Source organism: Leucoraja erinacea, chromosome 39 (genome assembly GCF_028641065.1).
Source record: "Leucoraja erinacea ecotype New England chromosome 39, Leri_hhj_1, whole genome shotgun sequence".
Classification (NCBI taxonomy): Eukaryota; Metazoa; Chordata; class Chondrichthyes; order Rajiformes; family Rajidae; genus Leucoraja; species Leucoraja erinaceus.
The window spans coordinates 2,790,528-2,809,921 of NC_073415.1; the positions used below are offsets into that span (position 1 = coordinate 2,790,528).

At 50.6% G+C, this 19,394-nt stretch overlaps 1 protein-coding gene and 1 long non-coding RNA gene across 2 annotated transcripts in view; one reads left to right on the plus strand and one right to left on the minus strand.

Annotated features, from left to right (window-relative positions):
• The window catches only part of lpar2a (lysophosphatidic acid receptor 2a), a 44,538-nt gene extending 43,096 nt beyond the window's left edge, over positions 1-1,442 (plus strand). Inside the window, 3 exon segments of the mRNA XM_055663987.1 lie at positions 1,107-1,117; positions 1,119-1,380; positions 1,383-1,442. Of these exon segments, the coding sequence (XP_055519962.1) occupies positions 1,107-1,117; positions 1,119-1,380; positions 1,383-1,420 (311 nt within the window). The 3' untranslated portion in view covers positions 1,421-1,442.
• Positions 1-14,815, minus strand: part of LOC129714406 (uncharacterized) — a 185,077-nt gene extending 170,262 nt beyond the window's left edge. The window contains exon 1 of the long non-coding RNA XR_008726348.1: positions 14,399-14,815. This is a non-coding gene — a long non-coding RNA (uncharacterized LOC129714406). The remainder of the gene's footprint in view (positions 1-14,398) is intronic.
• Positions 14,816-19,394: the final 4,579 nt, after the last annotated feature.

A 19,394-nucleotide genomic window follows, 5' to 3' on the forward strand; every position in this document is an offset into this window, starting at 1 on the left:
TGAAAAGACATTTGGACAAGTAGATGGGTGGGAAAGGTTTAACAGTCTATCACTTCTGGCCAAAGATCCTATAGCGGAGCAAGATAGACCACTCCTGCTAAATGCAATGGGCAGACGTGTAGTACGCAACGGAGCGGAACGTGGGCCTTTTGTTCATCCATTTTAGTAACCCGACCCGACCCGACCCGACCCGACCCGCAGTGTAATCAACGTTGCGGGGGAACAATTTGTGTCAATAAATTAAAATTCTGAAAATGAGGAGAAGATTTTTACCAAAGGACTTTTATTTCTACGAGGATGTTTCCGTAACCGGCTTCCGTCTCCGCACTAGTATCTTTGCTCCGCTACGGGATCTCTGGTGCGGAGACGGAAGCCGGTTACGGAAATGGGGCTGAAAATTACCCATGAATCTGCCCACGACCGTACTGCGTCTTTGTCGTCGAGTGATCTTTTGGTTCTGGCTGCCCTTGGTTCTGTTATTGAAGGCCATGATGACTACGGGAGTTGAGGCCTCTGCTCATCCCAAGGCTGCCCAGAGATCAGAGATAGCCAGTATTGTGTCTGGGACTGGCGATTGCAGACTGTCTCCGGTGAGGAGTTTAGCTTAGTTTAGTTTAGAGATACAGCGCGCAAACAGGCCCTTTGGCCCACCGAGTCCGCGCCGACCAGCGATCCCCGCACGCTAACACTATCCTATACACACTAGGGACAATTTTACATTTATACCGAGCCAATTAACCTGCAGACCTGCACGTCTTTGGAGTGTGGTAGGAAACTCCGTACAGACAGCACCCGTAGTCGGGATCGAACCCGGGTCTCTGGCGCTGTGAGGCAGTAGCTTTACCGCTGCGCCACCGTGCTACCGGTCTACAGAGGCTTGTGCAACGGCAACAGGGACTCATCCCTTCCCACCCAAACCACCCCCTCCCCAGGTATCAACCCCTGCAACTGCAGGAGATGCAACACCTGCCCCAAAACCTCCCCCCTTGAGTGGGGAGTGTGGGTGGGGGGGAGGGGGGTGGGGGGGTGGTGGGTAGGGGGGGGGGGGGGTGGGGGGTAGTGTGGGGGGGGGGTAATTCTGTGCTCACGTGTCTCTCTGTCCGCAGGTGCGTTTGTGGGTGTGCTGGACACCGGGGCTGGTGGTCTTGCTACTAGACGGGGTGGACTGCTCGAGGTGTGAGGTGCTGGCGCTGGAGAAGTTCTTCCTGCTGCTGGCTGAGCTGAACTCGCTGTCCAACCCCCTCATCTACTCCTTCCGCGACAACGAGATGCGCCACACCTTCAAGCAGGTGCTGTGCCTGCCCTGGCGTCCCCGCTCATCCTTCACCCCCGGCACCAACCGTGCCCACGTCCTCATGACCGAGGTGCCCCCCGCGCCCCCGCACCTGACTCCTCACAGGGGGGCAACTCCTCACTGTAACCCCCGTACTCCCTCCCCCCCCCCCCCTCCCCCTCATCCCCCCTCATCCCCCTCATCTCCCCCTCCCAACCTCATCATCCTCATCCCCCTCCTATTGTCATCCCCCTTCCCTCCACCCCCCCTCTCTTCTTGCGCTCCTCACCCCCCATCTCCCCACCTCCCCCCATCTCCTCCCCCCTATCTCCCCTCCTCCCCTCCCCTCTCTCCTCCCCCCTCCACACAGGGTGCACTGTAATCTCCCTACTTCCCCCATTTGCCCACCCCCCTCTCCACCCCCCTCCTCTCCCCCCTCCTCCCCCTCCCCCCCCCTCTCCTCCCCCCCCTCTCTCTCCCCCCCTTCTCCTCCCCCCTCTCCTCTCCCCCCTCTCTCCCCCCTCTCCTCTCCCCCCCCTCCTCCCCCCTCTTTCCTCTCCCCCTCTCTCCCTCTCACCTCGCCCCTCCTCTCCTCCTCCCCCCCCTCTCTCTCCCCTCCTCCTCCCCCGGACCACGATGCCGTCTAATTTTGTTTTTTTACTGAATTGTATTTTACTCGTGTAAAATCGTGTGTATAATTATTGAGTTTTTATTAAAGGATGAACACTTTGAGCTGGCGGCCCCCAGGTTGTTGATTGGTTGAGCGGGGGAGTTTGGGGGTGTCGGGCCGCGCCCCGTCCCGCCGGATCCGTGTGCGTGCGTGCGTGCTCTCCGGGTGCCCCGGCCGCTGCTCCTTCCCTTCACGCGTACGTACGGTCCACGGGCTTTGTCACATGGTCTGTCCATCTGAGTACAAAGGGCGGCTGTACGGGGAATGCACCAATGATCAGGTTGGGATTGGCCACCTCACCTGGCCCAGGTGTCTCATTTTCGGGGGGGGGGGGGTGGACCTGTATATTGGTACGTTGACATATCCGGTAGATGCCTCAGAAGGCTGGTGATCCCAAGGCTCATGCACGCCACTACACCTGTTGGTCATCCCCATTCCTACTACCGTTTGGTTTCTCCACCAACGAGCACGTTAAGTTTCTCCGCCCAAATGTGCAGCTGTATAAGTTCGTCTCGAGACCCTTCTTCAGACTGATCATGCTCATAGATACATAGACAATAGGTGCAGGAGTAGGCCATTCGGCCCTTCGAGCCAGCACCACCATTCAATGTGATCATGGCTGATCATCCCCAATCAGTACCCCGTTCCTGCCACCTCCCCATATCCCTTGACTCTGCTCTATCTAACTCTGTCTTGAAAGCATCCAGAGAATCGGCCTCAACTGCCTTCTGAGGCAGAGAATTCCACAAATTCACAACTATCTGGGTGAAAATGTTTTTCCTCATCTCCATTCTAAATGGCCTACCTCTTATTCTTAAACTGTGGCCCTAGTTCTGGACTCCCCCAACATCGGGAACGTGTTTCCGGCCTCTGGTGTGTCCAAACCCTTAACAATCTTATATGTTTCAATAAGAATCTCGCTCATCCTAAATTCCAGAGTGTACAAGCCCAGTCATTCCATTCTTTCAACAGACAGTATACAGTCCGGCCATCCCGAGAATTAACCTCATGAACCTATGCTGCATTCCTTCAATAGCAAGAATGTCCTTCCTCAAATGTGGAGACTAAAACTGCACACAATACTCCCCAAGTGTGGTCTCACCAGGGCCCTGTACAACTGCTATTTGCTCCTATACTCAACTCCTCTTGTCGTGAAGGCCAACATGCCATTCGCTTTCTTCACTGCCTGCTGTACCTGCATGTTTACTTTTAGTGACTGATGAACAAGGACCCCCAGATCCTGTTGTACTTCCCTTTTTCCTAACTTGACACCATTCAGATAATAATCTGCCTTTTTGTTCTTGCCACCAAAGTGGATATCCTCACATATATCCGCATTAAACTTCATCTGCCATGCATCTGCCCACTCAGCCAACCTGTCCAAGTCACCCTGCATCCTCATAGCATCCTCCTCACAGTTCACACTGCCACCCAGCTTTGTGTCATCTGCAAATTTGCTAATGTTACTTTTAATCCCTTCATCTAAATCATTGATATATATTGTAAATAGCTGCGGTCCCAGCACTGAGCCTTGCGGTACCCCACTAGTCACTGCCTGCCATCCTGAAAGGGACCCGTTAATCCCTACTCTTTGTTTCCTGTTGGCCAACCAATTTTCTATCCATGTTAGCACTCTACCCCCAATACCATGTGCCCTCATTTTGCCCACTAAACACCTATGTGGGACCTTATCAAATGTTTTCTGAAAGTCCAGGTACACTACATCCACTGGCTCTCCCTTGTCCATTTTCCTAGCTATAGGTATTCCGCATCATTGATATAGCTCTCACTGGAGTGAGTGCACTTTGACCTCCCTGACGGGCAAGGGTTTGTGTGAGTTCAGTTTCCTGCTTTACTCAGACAATATCAGTTTTCATCGCATAGAGTCATAGAGTGATATAGTGTGGAAACAGGCCCTTTGGCCCAACCTGCTCACATCGGCCAACTACACTAGTCCCACCTGCCTGCGTTTGGCCCATATCCGTCCAGACCTGTCCTATCCATGTACCTGCCTAGTGTTGGGATAGTCCCAGCCTCAACGACCTCCTCTGGCAGCTTGTTCCATACACCCACCATCCTTTGTGTGGAAAAGCTACCCCGCAGAATCCTATTAAATCTTTTTCCCCTTCACCTTAACCCTGCGTCCTCTGGTCCTCGATTCACCTTCTTCTTCTCCTTGCGTGTGGCGTGCACAGCCTAAAGTTGTAGGACAACTTGTTCTATTTGATCTTATTTGATTGTGCACACCAGGTTGATTGCATTTGTCGAAACAGGGCGGACCACGTGAAGGTTGCAATCTTCCGCACCAATTCACCTGCTCTGGGCAAGAGACTCTGTGCGTCTAACCGATCTATTCCACTCATGATTTTGTACACTATAAGATCACCCCTCATCCTCCTGGGGAATAGGGTTCCTCCAAGGAGTTTCTTGCCCAGAGTGTGTAAATGGAGGACCAGAGGACATTGGCTGTAGGACGTACTGTAGAAGGGAGGGGAAGCATTCTTAATGTAAGTCAGCTGCATGTTCTAGTCCTGAGCCAACAGACGCACGGAATAATGCTCAGTAGACGGTCTATAGTGAACCCTCTGGAGGGCAATTGGCACAACAGCAAATGATACGTAACGAGAAGATACGATCACGCTTTATTTATCCCAGGAGAGACATTGGTCTGCCAACATTCATAAACGCACGAGATACATGAAACGTGGAATTAAAGTGACAAGTGGAGAGGTTCACCAAGTGTGTCATGGAGGGGGTGAGCTGTATTGTCCAGGTTCGCCTCTCTGCTGTACCTCTCACCGCACGGTGGCGCAGCAGTAGAGTTGCCGCTTGCAGCGCCGGAGACCCAGGTTCCATCCCGACTACGGGCGTTTGTACGTTCTCCCCGTGACCGCGCGGGTTTTAGACAATAGACAATAGACGCAGGAGTAGGCTATTCGGCCCTTCGAGCCAGCACCGCCATTCAATGTGATCATGGCTGATCATCCCCAATCAGTACCCCGTTCCTGCCTTCTCCCCATATCCCCTGACTACGCTATCTTTAAGAGCCCTATCTAGCTCTCTCTTGAAAGCATCCAGAGAACCCGCCTCCACTGCCCTCTGAGGCAGAGAATTCCACAGACTCACCACTCTGTGAGAAAAAGTGTTTCCTCGTCTCTGTTCTAAATGGCTTACTCCTTATTCTTAAACTGTGGCCCCTGGTTCTGGACTCCCCCAACATCAGGAACATGTTTCCTGTCTCTAGCGTGTCCAAACCATTAACAATCCTATATGTTTCAATGTTTCAAAGATTTTCTCCGAGATCTTTATTTCCCCAAAGACGTGCTGGTTTGTAGGTTAATTGGCTTGGTGTATGTGTAAATTGTCCCTAATGGTGTAGGATAGTATTAGTGTGTGGGGAATGCTGGTCAGCGCGGACTTGGTGGGCTGAAGGGCCTGTTTCTGCACTGCATCTCTAAACTAAACTAAGCTCTCATGCTGTCAAATGTCCCAGGCTGTTTGCGGAGCGCTGCCGAGTAATCCTAGACTCCAGCACAGACGGAAATGTCAAGATGACAAACCTCTAGCAAAAGTCTCAAGTTTCCATCAAAGGGGAAAAGGCGGATCGGGAGGCGGAGAGGTTGGGAAGGGAATGCCAGTGCCTGGAGCGAAGGCAGCGGAATGGTTGGGATTAAAAGTTCAAACCAAGTCAGCCTGATGTTCACAGTTAAAAACTGATTCCCATCAGCAGTGTACAAGCCACAGGACACAAGAACTAGTAGACACAAGACATCAGAGCAGTGTACAAGCCACAGACACAAGCCACCAGAGCAGTGTACAAGCCATAGGACACAAGAACTAGTAGACACAAGCCTCCAGGGAATTTGTTCATTGACGCCCCATTCCTTTCTGACTGATCTTTCTGAGTTATTTTAGTATAGTTTAGAGCACGGTGGAGTTGCTGCCTCACAGCGCCAGAGTCCCAGGTTCGATCCTGACTATGGGTGCTGTCTGTACGGAGTTTGTATCTTCTCCCCGTGACCAGGAGCTCCGGTTTCCTCCCACGCTACAAAGACGTGCAGGTTTGCAGATTAATTGAATTGAATTGAATACATTTTATTAGTCAAGTTTGTATACATACAAGGAATTTGCCTTGGTTTATTTGCTCGCAAGTAACAACACATTAAACGGTAGACAATTAAAAATAAAACATCTATCTATAGAACTGAAAGTCTCATCTTGACCACTTCCTCTCTGCGCTGTATACTGATTTTATAAAAATAACGCTATCCTATACCGCTATGATTTGTCCATCTTACTCACAGTCCTCCTCCGCTGAGGCAGCCCTGAGGATTTTTCCGATCGATGAAAAATAAAAAAGTTATGAGTGTTTAAAAAATCTTGAAATCAGGTGATTGGTCCTCTCGCCTGTCAATTACCACGATGAAGTAATGCCCCTTCCAAGGAGGGGCAGGACTACAAAACCCCGGATGCCTGGACGTGAGTCAGTCACTCTGGAAGATCGTGAAGGAGAGTCCACGACTGTGATTCTAAGCTCTGTATCAACTGAACTGTGAGTCTGCAATGTACTAGCAATAAATGATTTGTTAGGAGGTTGAAATGCTATGAAATTGAATTTTTGCTGGCCTGCACTCTGCTTGAAATGGAATTTCAAGGAATAGCCGTGAATGAACTGCCAGTCCACCAGCCCACCAGCCCTGAGTGACTGATCTGCCAGCCCACCAGCCCTGAGTGACTGATCTGCCAGCCCACCAGGCCTGAGTGACTGAGCTGCCAGTCCAATAATCCATTTGGCTCACAATGTCCATACTAGCCCTATGGAAACCAGTCGCTTCGACCCACAAAACCCATGCTAACGCTCCAGAAAGCCTCCCACTGGCCACCAATATTGGAATTGGTGGAGAGGTGGAATATTGCGTTGGGGGACCAGCCCTCCCGTGTGATGCTGGGACCCAACGGGTCCCACTTAGTCTAGTTATAATTTAAACATGTGAAGAATGAAAGAAAATACCAGAGCAATTTTGTATGTGTGTGTGTTGTATGTGTTTGTGTGTTGTATGTGTGTGTGTTGTATGTGTTTGTGTGTTGTATGTGTGTGTGTTGTATGTGTTTGTGTGTGTGTATGTGTGTGTGTTGTATGTGTATGTGTTGTATGTGTGTGTGTTGTATGTGTGTGTGTTGTGTATGTTGTGTGTGTTGTATGTGTGTGTGTGTGTGTATGTGTGTATGTGTGTGTGTGTTGTATGTGTGTGTGTGTGTGTGTTGTATGTGTGTGTGTGTTGTATGTGTGTGTATGTGTGTGTGTGTTGTATGTGTGTGTGTTGTATGTGTGTGTGTTGTATGTGTATGTGTTGTATGTGTGTGTGTGTTGTATGTGTGTGTGTGTGTGTGTGTGTTGCATGATGTGTGCGATCACAGTTCCTGTTCTCTCCTCTCGTACACAGCTCCAGGGCTCCATCTGCTGGCCGCTGCCGGGATATGAGGCTTGCTCAAAGATCTCCTCTGTAATCTTCGGGCTTGCCATCCACGGGGGGCTCGGGGTCGGGGGGGGGGGGAACATTACCTGACCTTTTCTCCTTCTGGCGTTGTCATTAAATCAACACCCCTCAGTTTATATATTTCCTAGTGGGAGTCTATTCCACCCACACTCCAAAGACGTGCAGGTTTGTAGATTAATTGGCTTTGATAAAAATTGTAAATTGTCCCTAGGGTGCAGGATAGTGCTAGTATACAGGGATTGCTGGCCGGCATGGACTCGGTGGGCCGAAGGGCCTGTTTCCACGCTGAATCTGGAGGTGTGCGTTTGTTTTCACACTTCTGTACCCCTTGCCCGATGGGAGAGGGGAGAAGAGGGAGTGGCTGGGGTGTGAGACTGGTCCTTGATGATGCTGCTGGCCTTGCCGAGGCAGGACCCTTGTGTGAGTGTGTCACGGACTGCGGTGGCTGTGTATTCGGACTGTAATCCCCGCAAGCAATAAACGTAACAGGGGTACAGTTCTGAGGAAGGGCCTGCACCCGAAACGTCACCCGTTCCTTCTCTCCACAGATGCTGCCCGTCCCGCTGAGTTACTCCAGCATTTTGTGTCTATCTTCGATCTAAACTGTATAGGAGGCTAGAGTTGTGGAGGTCTGCAGCTGTCTGCCAATCTTGGGGGGACAGAGAGAGAGAGAGATGTCTAGCCCTCGACTCCGACCCATGTGTGGTGCTAGAGCTGCAATAATGGGCCTAGTTGCTCCATCGGTTGCAGATCCCTTAGCTAAACCTCAGCCAGCCCGGCCCATCGGCCCATCAGTGTCTGGTTTAAACCGAAGATAGACACAAAAAGCTGGAGTAACTCAGCGGGACAGGCAGCATCTCTGGAGAGCAGGAATGGGTGACATTTTGGGACAGAAACATAGAAAATAGATGCAGGCGTAGGCCATTCGGCCCTTCGAGCCAGCACCGCCATTCAATACGATCATAGCTGATCATCCACAATCAGTTCCCCGTTCCTGCTTTCTCTCCGTATCCCTCGATTCCTTTAGCCCAAAGAGCTAAATCTAACTCTCTCTTGGAGATATACAGGAGTGAATTGGAATCCACTGCCTTCTGAGGCACAGAATTCCACAGATTCACAACTCTGGGTGAAAAAGCTTTTGCTCATCTCAGTCCTAAATGGCCTACCCCTTATTCTGAAACTGTGACCCCTGGTTCTAGGCTCCCCCAAGATGGGGACCATTTTTCCTGCTTCTAGCCTGTCCAAACCCCTAAGAATGTTATATGTTTAGATGCTGAGCTCCTTCTTCAGAGTCTCTGTGTTTGGGGACTGAGAGACGAGGAGCAGGGAGGGGGTTGATGTACAGATGTTTGCACTGAGACCACTACGACCCTGCCTCACGGCTCTAGAGACCCCAGTTCGGGCGAGGAGAGGAGAGGAGAGGGACATGGGTTGGCGGGCTGAGCCGGTCAAGGGCGACGGATGAAGGCCCCGCAGCAGCCTGGGGCTCGCCTGGATCGGGATCCGCTCCGGTGGTCCGAGACCCCGGGTCGACTGGACTTTGGATATCGGAAACGGCGCCACAAGAGGGAAAATGCACGATGAGACAAGTACATGGATAGGACCGGTTTGGAGGGATATGGACCCTGCACTAGTTTATCTGGGACATTGTTGGCCGGTGTGGGCTAGTTGGGCCGAAGGGCCTGTTTCCACACTGTATCACTCTATGACTCTGTAGTTTCACCATGCAGTTGCACAAGTGACAAAGGAACATCCATCCCTACAGACCTTGTTAACCTCAGGTATCTGTCTCCAGAATGCCTTGTGACAGCAGATTGGAAAATAACATCAGAGGGTTGGGAAGGAGCAGTGTATTAAAGCAGCAGTTACAGGCAGCCTCATCCATCCTGGTGTGCCTGGCTTGAGGTAGTCTATCTTTATGAAGGCTTTACAGATGCCCTGTCCTTCCTGCCTTGAGAATCGCTCCACAATTGAGCAGCGGGATCAGCGATTCTGTTCAGTTTCATTTCAGTTTAGTCTCGAGACAATAGCTCGGAAACGGGGCCCTGATTGTAATCACGTATTGTCTTTCCGCTGACTGGATAGCACGAAACAAAAGCTTTTCACTGTACCTCGCTACACGTGACAATAAACTAAACTGAAAACTGGAAACTGAAACCAATGTTGGTCTAGGAATGAATTAAAAGATACAGCTACTACTCGGGTTGAGGGGACTGTCGGGTTGGAGCGTCGTGTCCGGCCCCGCCTCACCCGTCCCGTATTTTGATCTTTTGTCCCTTATTTGGCAACCCTAGGAGACGCCCAGAGTCTATTGCCCACAGAAGGGCATTCCAGAATTGGAATACATAGGTTTAAGGTGCAGGGGGCAAGATTTAATAGAAATGTGAGGGGGAACATTATCACACAAAGGGTGTTAGGTGTATGGAACAAGCTGCCAGAGGAGGTAGTTGAGGATGGGACTATTGCAACGTTTAAGAAACAATTAGACAGGTACATGGATAGGACAGGTTTAGAGGGATCTGGACCAAGCGCAGGCAGTGGGACTAGTGTAGATGGGGCATGTTGGTCGCTGGTGGGCAAGTTGGGCCGAGGGACCTGTTTCCACACTGGATGACTCTCAAAGAAATTCTTTATTTAAAGAAGATTAGAGATACAGCGCGGAAACAAGCCCTTCGGCCCACCGAGTCCGCGCCGGCCAGCGATCCCCGCACACTTACATCGAAAAAAAACATAGAGAATAGGTGCAGGAGGAGGCCATTCGGCCCTTCGAGCCAGCATCATTCGCCATTCATTGTGATCATGGCTGATCGTCCCCAATCAATAACCCATGCCTGCCTTCTCCCCATATCCCTTGACTACACTAGCCCCTAGAGCTCTATCTAACTCTCTCTTAAATCCATCCAGTGATTTGGCCTCCACTGCCCTCTGTGGCAGGGAATTCCACAAATTTCACAACTCTCAGGGTGAAAATGTTTTTTCTCACCTCGGTCCTAAATGGTCTCCCCTTTATTCTAAGACTGTGGCTTATACACTACAGTACACACACTAGGGACAATTTACAACGTACAAAAGCCAATTGATCATGAAACCCGCACGTCTTTGGAATGTGGGAGGAAACCGGAGCACCCGATGAAAACCCACGCAGTCACAGGGAGAACGTGCAAACTCCGCACAGACAGCACCCATAGTCAGGATCGAACCCGGGCCTCTGGCGCTGTGAGGCAGCAACTCTACCGCTGCTGCCCTTTAAGATGGGGAAGGATTTTCTAAGGAGGGTGGGTGCCCCTTTAGACATTCTTGCCCTAGAGGGAGTACAGAGAAGGTTCACCAGACTGATTCCTGGGATGGCAGGACTTTCATATGAAGAAAGGCTGGATAGACTCGGCTTGTACTCGCTCGAATTTAGAAGATTGAGGGGGGATCTTATAGAAACTTACAAAATTCTTAAGGGGTTGGACAGGCTAGATGCGGGAAGATTATTCCCGATATTGGGGAAGTCCAGAACTAGGGGGTCACAGTTTAAGGATAAGAGGGAAGTCTTTTAGGACCGAGAAGAGAAAATCATTTTTTACACAGAGAGTGGTGAATCTGTGGAATTCTCTGCCACAGAAGGTAGTTGAGGCCACAGTTCATTGGCTATATTTAAGAGGGAGTTAGATGTGGCCCTTGTGGCTAAAGGGATCAGGGGGTATGGAGGGAAGGCAGGGACGGGATACTGAGTTGGGTGATCAGCCATGATCATATTGAATGGCGGTGCAGGCTCGAAGGGCCGAATGACCTACTCCTGCACCTATTTTCTATGTTTCTATGTTTCTCAGCCACTGAAGTTACACACTAATTAGCAACACGCATATTATCCATCATTTTGGTCTTTTTTTGGGCTTTACAGAGTATTGTTAATCACTCCACAGAACAGGAGTGTCCCATGTTCAACTGTGTGCCGTTATATCTTTCCTTTAATGAAGAGATTCTTTTTTCTCTCTCCGCTCCTGTTATTTTCTGCTGACGTGGACAGACTGCGCTACTAATTATACATTTCCTACAGAAAGGCGGTGGGTGATTTATCAGGGGAAGGCAGACGAGTTATCCTGCTGCCTCAGCTGCCTCAGCAGAGCTGCCGAAACACAATTTAATTTCTTGTCATCTTTTAATCCGACTGCATTTCCCCCCAAGGGCAGCTCGTGAATGGTAAAAGCAGCTTTATAAATCATTATACTTCACCAAAAAAAAAAGGGACAGTGCGTGTTGGCATCTTTCCAAGCCCAAGAGCGACACACTGCCTCGAAGCCCCAAGCCTCCATCTGTTTCCAGGCCTGTGTCTCTCCGAGATGTTTCACAGTAGGTTTTCACCGACACCCCGCCTAGTGAAGCTGGGTCTGAACAAGGGTCTCGACCCGAAACGTCACCCGTTCCTTCTCTCCATAGATGCTGCCTGTCCCGCTGAGTTACGCCAGCATTTTGTATCCGACTTCCTGGTGCACTGAAGAAGGCTTTCGGCCCGAAACGTTGCCTATTTCCTTCGTTCCATAGATGCTGCTGCACCCACTGAGTTTCTCCAGCTTTTTTGTGACCACCTTCCTGGTGCATTTGTTCGTTTCACATAGAAACATAGAAAAAAGGTGCAGGAGGAGGCCATTCGGCTCTTCGAGCCAGCACCGCCATTCATTGTGATCATGGCTGATCGTCCCCAATCAATAACCCGTACCTGCCTTCTCCCCATAATCCCTTGATTCCACTAGCCCCTAGAGCTCTATCTAACTCTCTCTTAAATCCATCCAGTGACTTGGCCTCCACTGCCCTCTGTGGCAGGGAATTCCACAATTTCTCAACTCTCTGGGTGAAAAAGTTTTTTCTCACCTCAGTCTTAAATGGCCTTCTAAGACTGTGGCTCCTGGTGCTGGACTCGCCCAACATTGGGAACATTTTTCCTGCATCTAGCTTGTCCAGTCCTTATATAATTTTATATGTTTACTAGACCAAGTGCAGACCCGTTGGGTCTGCTCCCCCAATGGTGTGATCCCCCAACCCAATATTCCACCATGCACCCGTCTCCTCCAACGGAACTGAAGCCGTTCCCAAATGTAAGATTCCAGCACTCCCCTGCCTCCCTCAGCAATGGATTAAAAAAAAATTCCAATTGCACCTTCCCTGCCTGCTGCAGCAGTGAAAAGTTCAGAGTGTTCCTGTCTTGCAACTTTGTTTTGAAGTATGTTGGAAGCTGATAGGAAGGAGCAGCCGTCAACGAATCAAAAGGCAGAAATGCAGCTGGACGGACGGATGGCAGGCGGCAGCCACAGACTTTTATATAATAATAGATATAAGATCCCCCTCATCCTTCTAAACCCCAGTGAATTGTCCCTAGTGTGTAGGATTGAACTAGTGTACGGGGTGATTGCTGGTCGACGCGGACTTGGCGGGCAAAAGTGCCTGTTTCAACGTCTGCTGATGTTCTACCACTTGGTGGTGGCCAGCGCCATCTTGTTCGCTGCCGTGTTGCTGGGGCAGCAGGGTGAAGGCCCAGGACGGCAACAGGATCAACAAACTCATCAGGAAGGCCGGCTCTGCCCTGGGGGCGGAGTTGGAGTTGTAGTTGGAGTTGGAGTTGGGTTCACGGGAGGTTGGTCTTGGAGGGGAGGATGCTCCTCAAACTGCGGAGCATCCTGGACAATACAGCTCACCCCCTCCATGACACACTGGTCAACCTGAGGAGCACCTTCAGCAACAGACTGGTTCCACCAAGATGCAGCACAGAACGCCACAGGAGATCCTTCTTCCCTGTGGCTATCAAAGTGTACAACTCCTTCCCCCTTCTGTCGTGGGGTAGACTGACTCCCCCCCCCCTCCCCCCCCAATCCTTTACATCCCCAATCCTTTCCACTGGTCACTTTCATTTCATGTTTCCTGTACCTTGTGTTTTATGACTGATGGCAGATCAACTTCCCTCCTGGGATAAATAACGTTCCATCATGTCGTATCGTGAAATTGACACAAAATGCTGGAGTAACTCAGCGGGCCAGGCAGCATCTCTGGAGAGAAGGAATAGGTGGCGTTTTAGGTCGAGACCCTTCTTCAGACTTAGAGTCGGGGGAGAGGGAAACTGGAAGTGTGGAAAAGGTAGAAGAACAAATGAATGAAAGATATGAAATGAACATCTTAAGCCCAGCGACGATGATCTCGTGAGGTGGGCCAGGTGATGAGGACTGGGTCGTCTCTTAGAGTGGTGAACTCTCTCCCACAGAAGGTAGTTGAGGCCACAGTTCATTGGCTATATTTAAGAGGGAGTTAGATGTGGCCCCTGTGGCTAAAGGGATCAGGGGGTATGGAGAGAAGGCAGGGATGGGATACTAAATTGGATGATCAGCCATGAACATATTGAATGGCAGTGCAGGCTCGAAGGGCCGAATGGCCTACTCCTGCACCTATTTTCTATGTTTCGATGACTAGGGTGAGGGAGGGATGGTGAGAGTTATAAGGGATATAAGAGTTACTTAAGATTAGAAAAATCAATATCCACACCATGGGGTGTAAGCTGCCCAAGTGAAATATGAGGTGTTCCTCCAATTTGCGCTGGGCCTCACTCTGACAGTGGAGGAGGCCCGGGACAGAAAGGCCAGTGTGGGAATGGGAAGGAGAATTTTTCCGACTCGTAGACAGTAAACGGGCTTGTTACAAATGAACAGTGAGAGGCAAATGGCAACAGGATCCTGGTCACCTGGACCTGAGCAGCTACAGCATATACATCTCCCTCTGCTGGAAGTAGATGGAGTTCTAACACTACCTACTATGTGAAGGGTTCGACACATAGTGAAGCCCCGAATATAGACGCAAAAATGCTGGAGTAACTCAGCGGGACAGGCAGCATCTCTGGAGAGAAGGAATGGTTTCATCTGGAGAGAAGGAAGTGACGTTTCAGTCCAATAGACAATAGACAATAGGTGCAGGAGTAGGCCATTCGACCCTTCGAGCCAGCACCGCCATTCAATGTGATCATGGCTGATCATCCCCAATCAGTACCCCGTTCCTGCCTTCTTCCCCATATCCCCTGACTCCGCTATTTTTAAGAGCCCTATCTAGCTCTCTCTTGAAAGCATCCAGAGAACCGGCCTCCACCGCCCTCTGAGGCAGAGAATTCCACAGTCGAGACCCTTCTTCAGACTGAGAGTCAGGGGAGAGGGAGACACAGGGGTCTCTGGCGCTGTGAGGCATCAAACGACGACTGCCGGGACACTGTGCCAGGTACCTGGTCTAAAAGTCATTGAAATATTGTTCCAGTTCCTGCCTCAACTACCTCCTCCAGCAGCTCGTTCCATACACCCACCACCGTAGCATATATGGGTGGGAGGTGCTGCCACTCCCGACACACTGGGGACATAGAAACATAGAAAATAGGTGCAGGAGTAGGCCATTCGGCCCTTCGAGCCTGCACCGCCATTCAATATGATTATGGCTGATCATCCAACTCAGTATCCCATCCCTGCCTTCTCTCCATACCCCCTGATCCCTTTAGCCACAAGGGCCACATCTAACTCCCTCTTAAATATAGCCAATGAACTGTGGCCTCAACTACTTTCTGTGGCAGAGAATTCCACAGATTCAACACTCTCTGGGACAATTTAGAGGGTTATCATAAGGCATGTCAATAGGAGCAGAATTAGGCCATTCGGCCCATCAAGTCTGTTCCACCATTCAATCATGGCTGATCTATCTCTCCCCACCTAACCCCATTCTCCTGCCTTCTCCCCATAACCTCTGACACCCGTACTGATCCAGAATCTATCTATCCCTGTCTTAAAGATATCCACTGACTTGGCCTCCACAGTCATTTGTGGCAAAGAATTCCACAGATTCACCGCCCTCTGACTAAAGAATAAACTAATGGGCCAAATGCAGGCAAATGGGACTACTAGCCCAGAATGGCAGCTTGGCCAGCAGGGGGAAGGTGGGTCGAAGGGCCTGTTTTCTTGCTGTACAGCTCTGAGTGACTCTAATCCTGTTTGTCAGATTGGGAACGGGATCAAATCCGATGTTAAATAACTCCACCACACGCCAGTCTCTCTTCCCCTCATCAAATCTTCTCACTTCATTCAGGCAATTACTTACTAAGTGCCCCGCTATTTAATATTTCAATTAGACTCGATTGCTGGCACTCAGCAGTAAGCTGGGGACTGCAGGCTGGGAGATGCTGGTATAGCTGTCCATATCACAAACCAGACCAGACCACACATTCCCCACCCTCACACTGTGTGTGTGTCTGTTCTCGGAGCCACTCATCCACCCCACCACCCCAGACCCCCACCCACACCTCCCTCACCCTCAGCCCCCCCCCCTTTCCACACCCCCCCCCCCTCCCCCAAACTGCCCTGAGGCAGGGTTAATACACTCCCACTGCACAATGACACAAACAGTGGAGGCAGGGAGAACACTCTCTCTCGCACCTCCTCACTACCCCCTCTCTCTCCCCATCTCTTTCTCTCTCTCTCTCTCTCTCCGTATCTCACTCTTTCTCTCTCTTCCATTTCTCCCCCTCTCTCTCTCCTTATCTCCACATCTCTCCCCTCACTCTTCTATCAACCCACCCAGGTCTTCATATCTATCTATCTATCTATCTATCTATCTATCTATCTATCTATCTATCTATCTATCTATCTATCTATCTATCTATATCTATCTATCTATCTATCTATCTATCTATCTATCTCTGCACTAGTGGAGAGGAGGGACTGGGGAGGGGGGTGGTGGAGGGGTGCAGAGGGTAGGGGGGGTGAAGGATTATATACGGGCGGCCACAGTGGAGCAGCGGTAGAGTTGCTGCCTTGCAGCACCGGTGATCCGGGTTCGATCCCGATCACGGGCGCTGTCTGTACGGAGTTTGTACGTTCTCCCCATGACCTGCGTGGGTTTTCTCTGAGATCTTCGGTTTCCTCCCACACTGCAAAGACGTACAGGTTTGTAGGTTCATTGGCTTGGTATAAATGTAAATTGACCCGAGTGTGTGTAGGATAGTGTTAGTGTGCGGGGATCGCTGGTCGGCACGGACCTGGTGGGCCGAAGGGCCTGATTCCCCGCTGAAATCAAACTAAACCTAGGCAACAGCTAGAGAGAGAGAGAGAGGGAGCGAGAGGGAGAGAGGGAGAGAGAGAGAGAGAGAGAGAGCATATAACATTCTGAGCGGCATAGATAGGGTAGGCAGTCAGAACCCTTTTGTCATGGTGGGACAGTGGCGCAGTGGGTAGACCCGCTGCTTTACAACGTCAGAGTCCTCGGTTCGATCCTGACCTCGGCTGCTCTCTGTGTGGAGTTTGCATGTTCTCCCTGTGACCGCGTGGGTTTCCACCGGGTGCTCAGGTTTCCTCCCACATCCCAAAGACGTGCGGGTTAATTGGCCCTCTGTAAATTGCCCCCTAGTGTGTAGGGAGTGGATGAGAAAGTGGGATAACATAGAACTAGTGTGAACGGGTGATCGATGGACGGCACGGACTCGATGGGCCGAAGGGCCAGTTTCCACGCTGTATCTCTAAACTCTATGTGCAGCCAGATGAGGGTGTGAAGAAGGGTCTCGAGCTGAAACGGCACCCATTCCATCTCTCCAGAGAAGCTGCCTGTCCCGCTGAGTTACTCCAGCATCTTGCGTCTACTTTCGGTTTAAACCAGCATCTGCAGTTCCTTCCAACACAAGATTAGTTGAACTTGGCATCATGTCCATCCAGCACGGACATTGTGGGCTGAAGGGCCTGGTGCTGGACTGTGCTGTGTTCTACGGCCCTGGGCCGAGGGAGAGGTGACACCAGCGAGCTCTCAGGTGTGAGTGAACTGTCAGTGGCGGCTCCGGGCAGCGGGTAGTGCGGATTGTAGATCAGGCCGACAAGTAAACGACAGCACAAGGAGCTGGGAGAACTCGCAGCAAATTGCTATTGGCTCTTTCATCAATCAAGTTCTCATTCGCTCCAGCGCTGGATTTGTCAGCGGTGACAACGGCAGGAAGTCAGGGAGCCCGGCCCGTACACGCTCACAGTCAGCTCGGGGTCCCCGCAACAGGGGGGGGGGGCACAGGGGCAGTGTGGGGGTGAGCACAAGTGGCAGCTCTCTGGCCACACCAGGTGGAGCTGGACACAGAGCAGCGGTTGAGAGGGAGAGCACACACCGTGCTACAGGGGATAGTACAGGGAGCGGGGAGTGGTCGATGGAGGATGGGGCCTCAACAATGGTGCAAGCACTATAGTGGTGCCAGCACGATAGTAGTGCCAGCACGATAGTGGTGCAAGAATAATAGTGGTGCCAGCACCATAGTAGTGCCAGCACGATAGTGGTACAAGCACAATAGTAGTGCAAGAATAATAGTGGGGAAAGCACAACAGTAGTGCCAACACAATAGTAGTGCAAGCACAACAGCAGTGCCAGCACAATAGTAGTGTCAGCACGATAGTGGTACAAGCACGATAGTAGTGCAAGAATAATAGTGGTGCCAGCACAATAGTGGTACAAGCACGATAGTAGTGCAAGTACAATAGTAGTGCAAGAATAATAGTGGGGCAAGCACAACAGTAGTGCCAACACAATAGTAGTGCAAGCACAACAGTAGTGCCAACACAATAGTGGTACAAGCACAATAGTAGTGCAAGAATAATAGTGGTGCAAGAATAATAGTGGTGCAAGCACAACAGTAGTGCCAACACAATAGTAGTGCCAACACAATAGTAGTGCAAGCACAATAGTAGTGCCAGCACAACAGTGGTGCAAGCTTGTTTATGGAACAGGCACGCTTGTGGTGCACGCACTATTACGGTATAAGCACGATGATGGTGCAGGCTCATTAATGGTGCAAAGGCGATTGTGGTGCAAACTCAATGAATGAGCAAGCAAGATTATGGTTCTAGCACGATCGTGGTGTGAGTTCAGTGTCGGTGCAAGCATGAATTTTGGGTTTGAATGCATTTTAAATTGCGATGAATTTGGCATTGCCACGTGTTTATGATTGCGGTGCGTCAGACTTGTATCGCAGATTGTATTTGAAACCCCAATCCCACTGGTGTGTTTGCACCACCACGTGTCCCACACTACATTCCCCCTCGAGCACAGGCCTGAAGGTTCAGCAGCTTCTCCAACCACCAGACCCGGGGACAGAGCTAGGAAATACAGGGAAGCTGTCGTCCAAGTTTAGTTTCATTTACTTTAGACAGATACAGAGTGCTGGAGTAACTGCATGTCAGGCAGCCTCACTGGACAACATAGAGAGGTGACGTTTTGGATCGGGATGCTTCTTCAGATTGATTAGTAGTTTAGATCAGTCTGAATACAGGCCTTGGCCCGAAACGTCACCCATTCCTTCTCTCCAGAGATGCTGCCTGACACACTGGGTTACTCCAGCATTTTGTGTCTATCTTTGGTTTAAACTAGCATCTGCAGTTCCTTCCTACACATGATTAGTAGTTTAGTTTAGTTTAGAGATACAGCATGGAAACAGGCCCTTTGGCCCACCAAGTCTGTGCCGACCAGCGATATCCCGTTCACACTAGTTCTCTGTTGTCCAGTTTGCATCCTACACTCTGGGATCAATTTACAGAAGCCAATTAACCTACAAACCCTCGTGTCTTTGGGATGTGGGAGAAAGCCCATGTGGACACAGGGAGAACGTGCAAACTCCACATAGACAGTAGCCGAGGTCAGGATCGAGGCTGGGTCACTGGTGCCGTGAGGCAGCAGCTCTACCCGCTGCGCCACCGTGCCGCCCTTAAAGCGCGAGGCAGTGGGGGGAATGTAAACGCAACAAGGCGGTGATGTTTCAGGCCAAGAACCAGGGTCTTTCTGTGCAGTTTGTTTGGGGACGGGATGTGTAACCGAGTCCCTACAACGCACGCTGATGGAGTCTGTGGGAAACGTAGACGTAGGCAGTTCAATAATGACAAGTCGTGTAACCTGGGTAATGTCCAGACCCCCGGCTAATGGGAAGCACCTC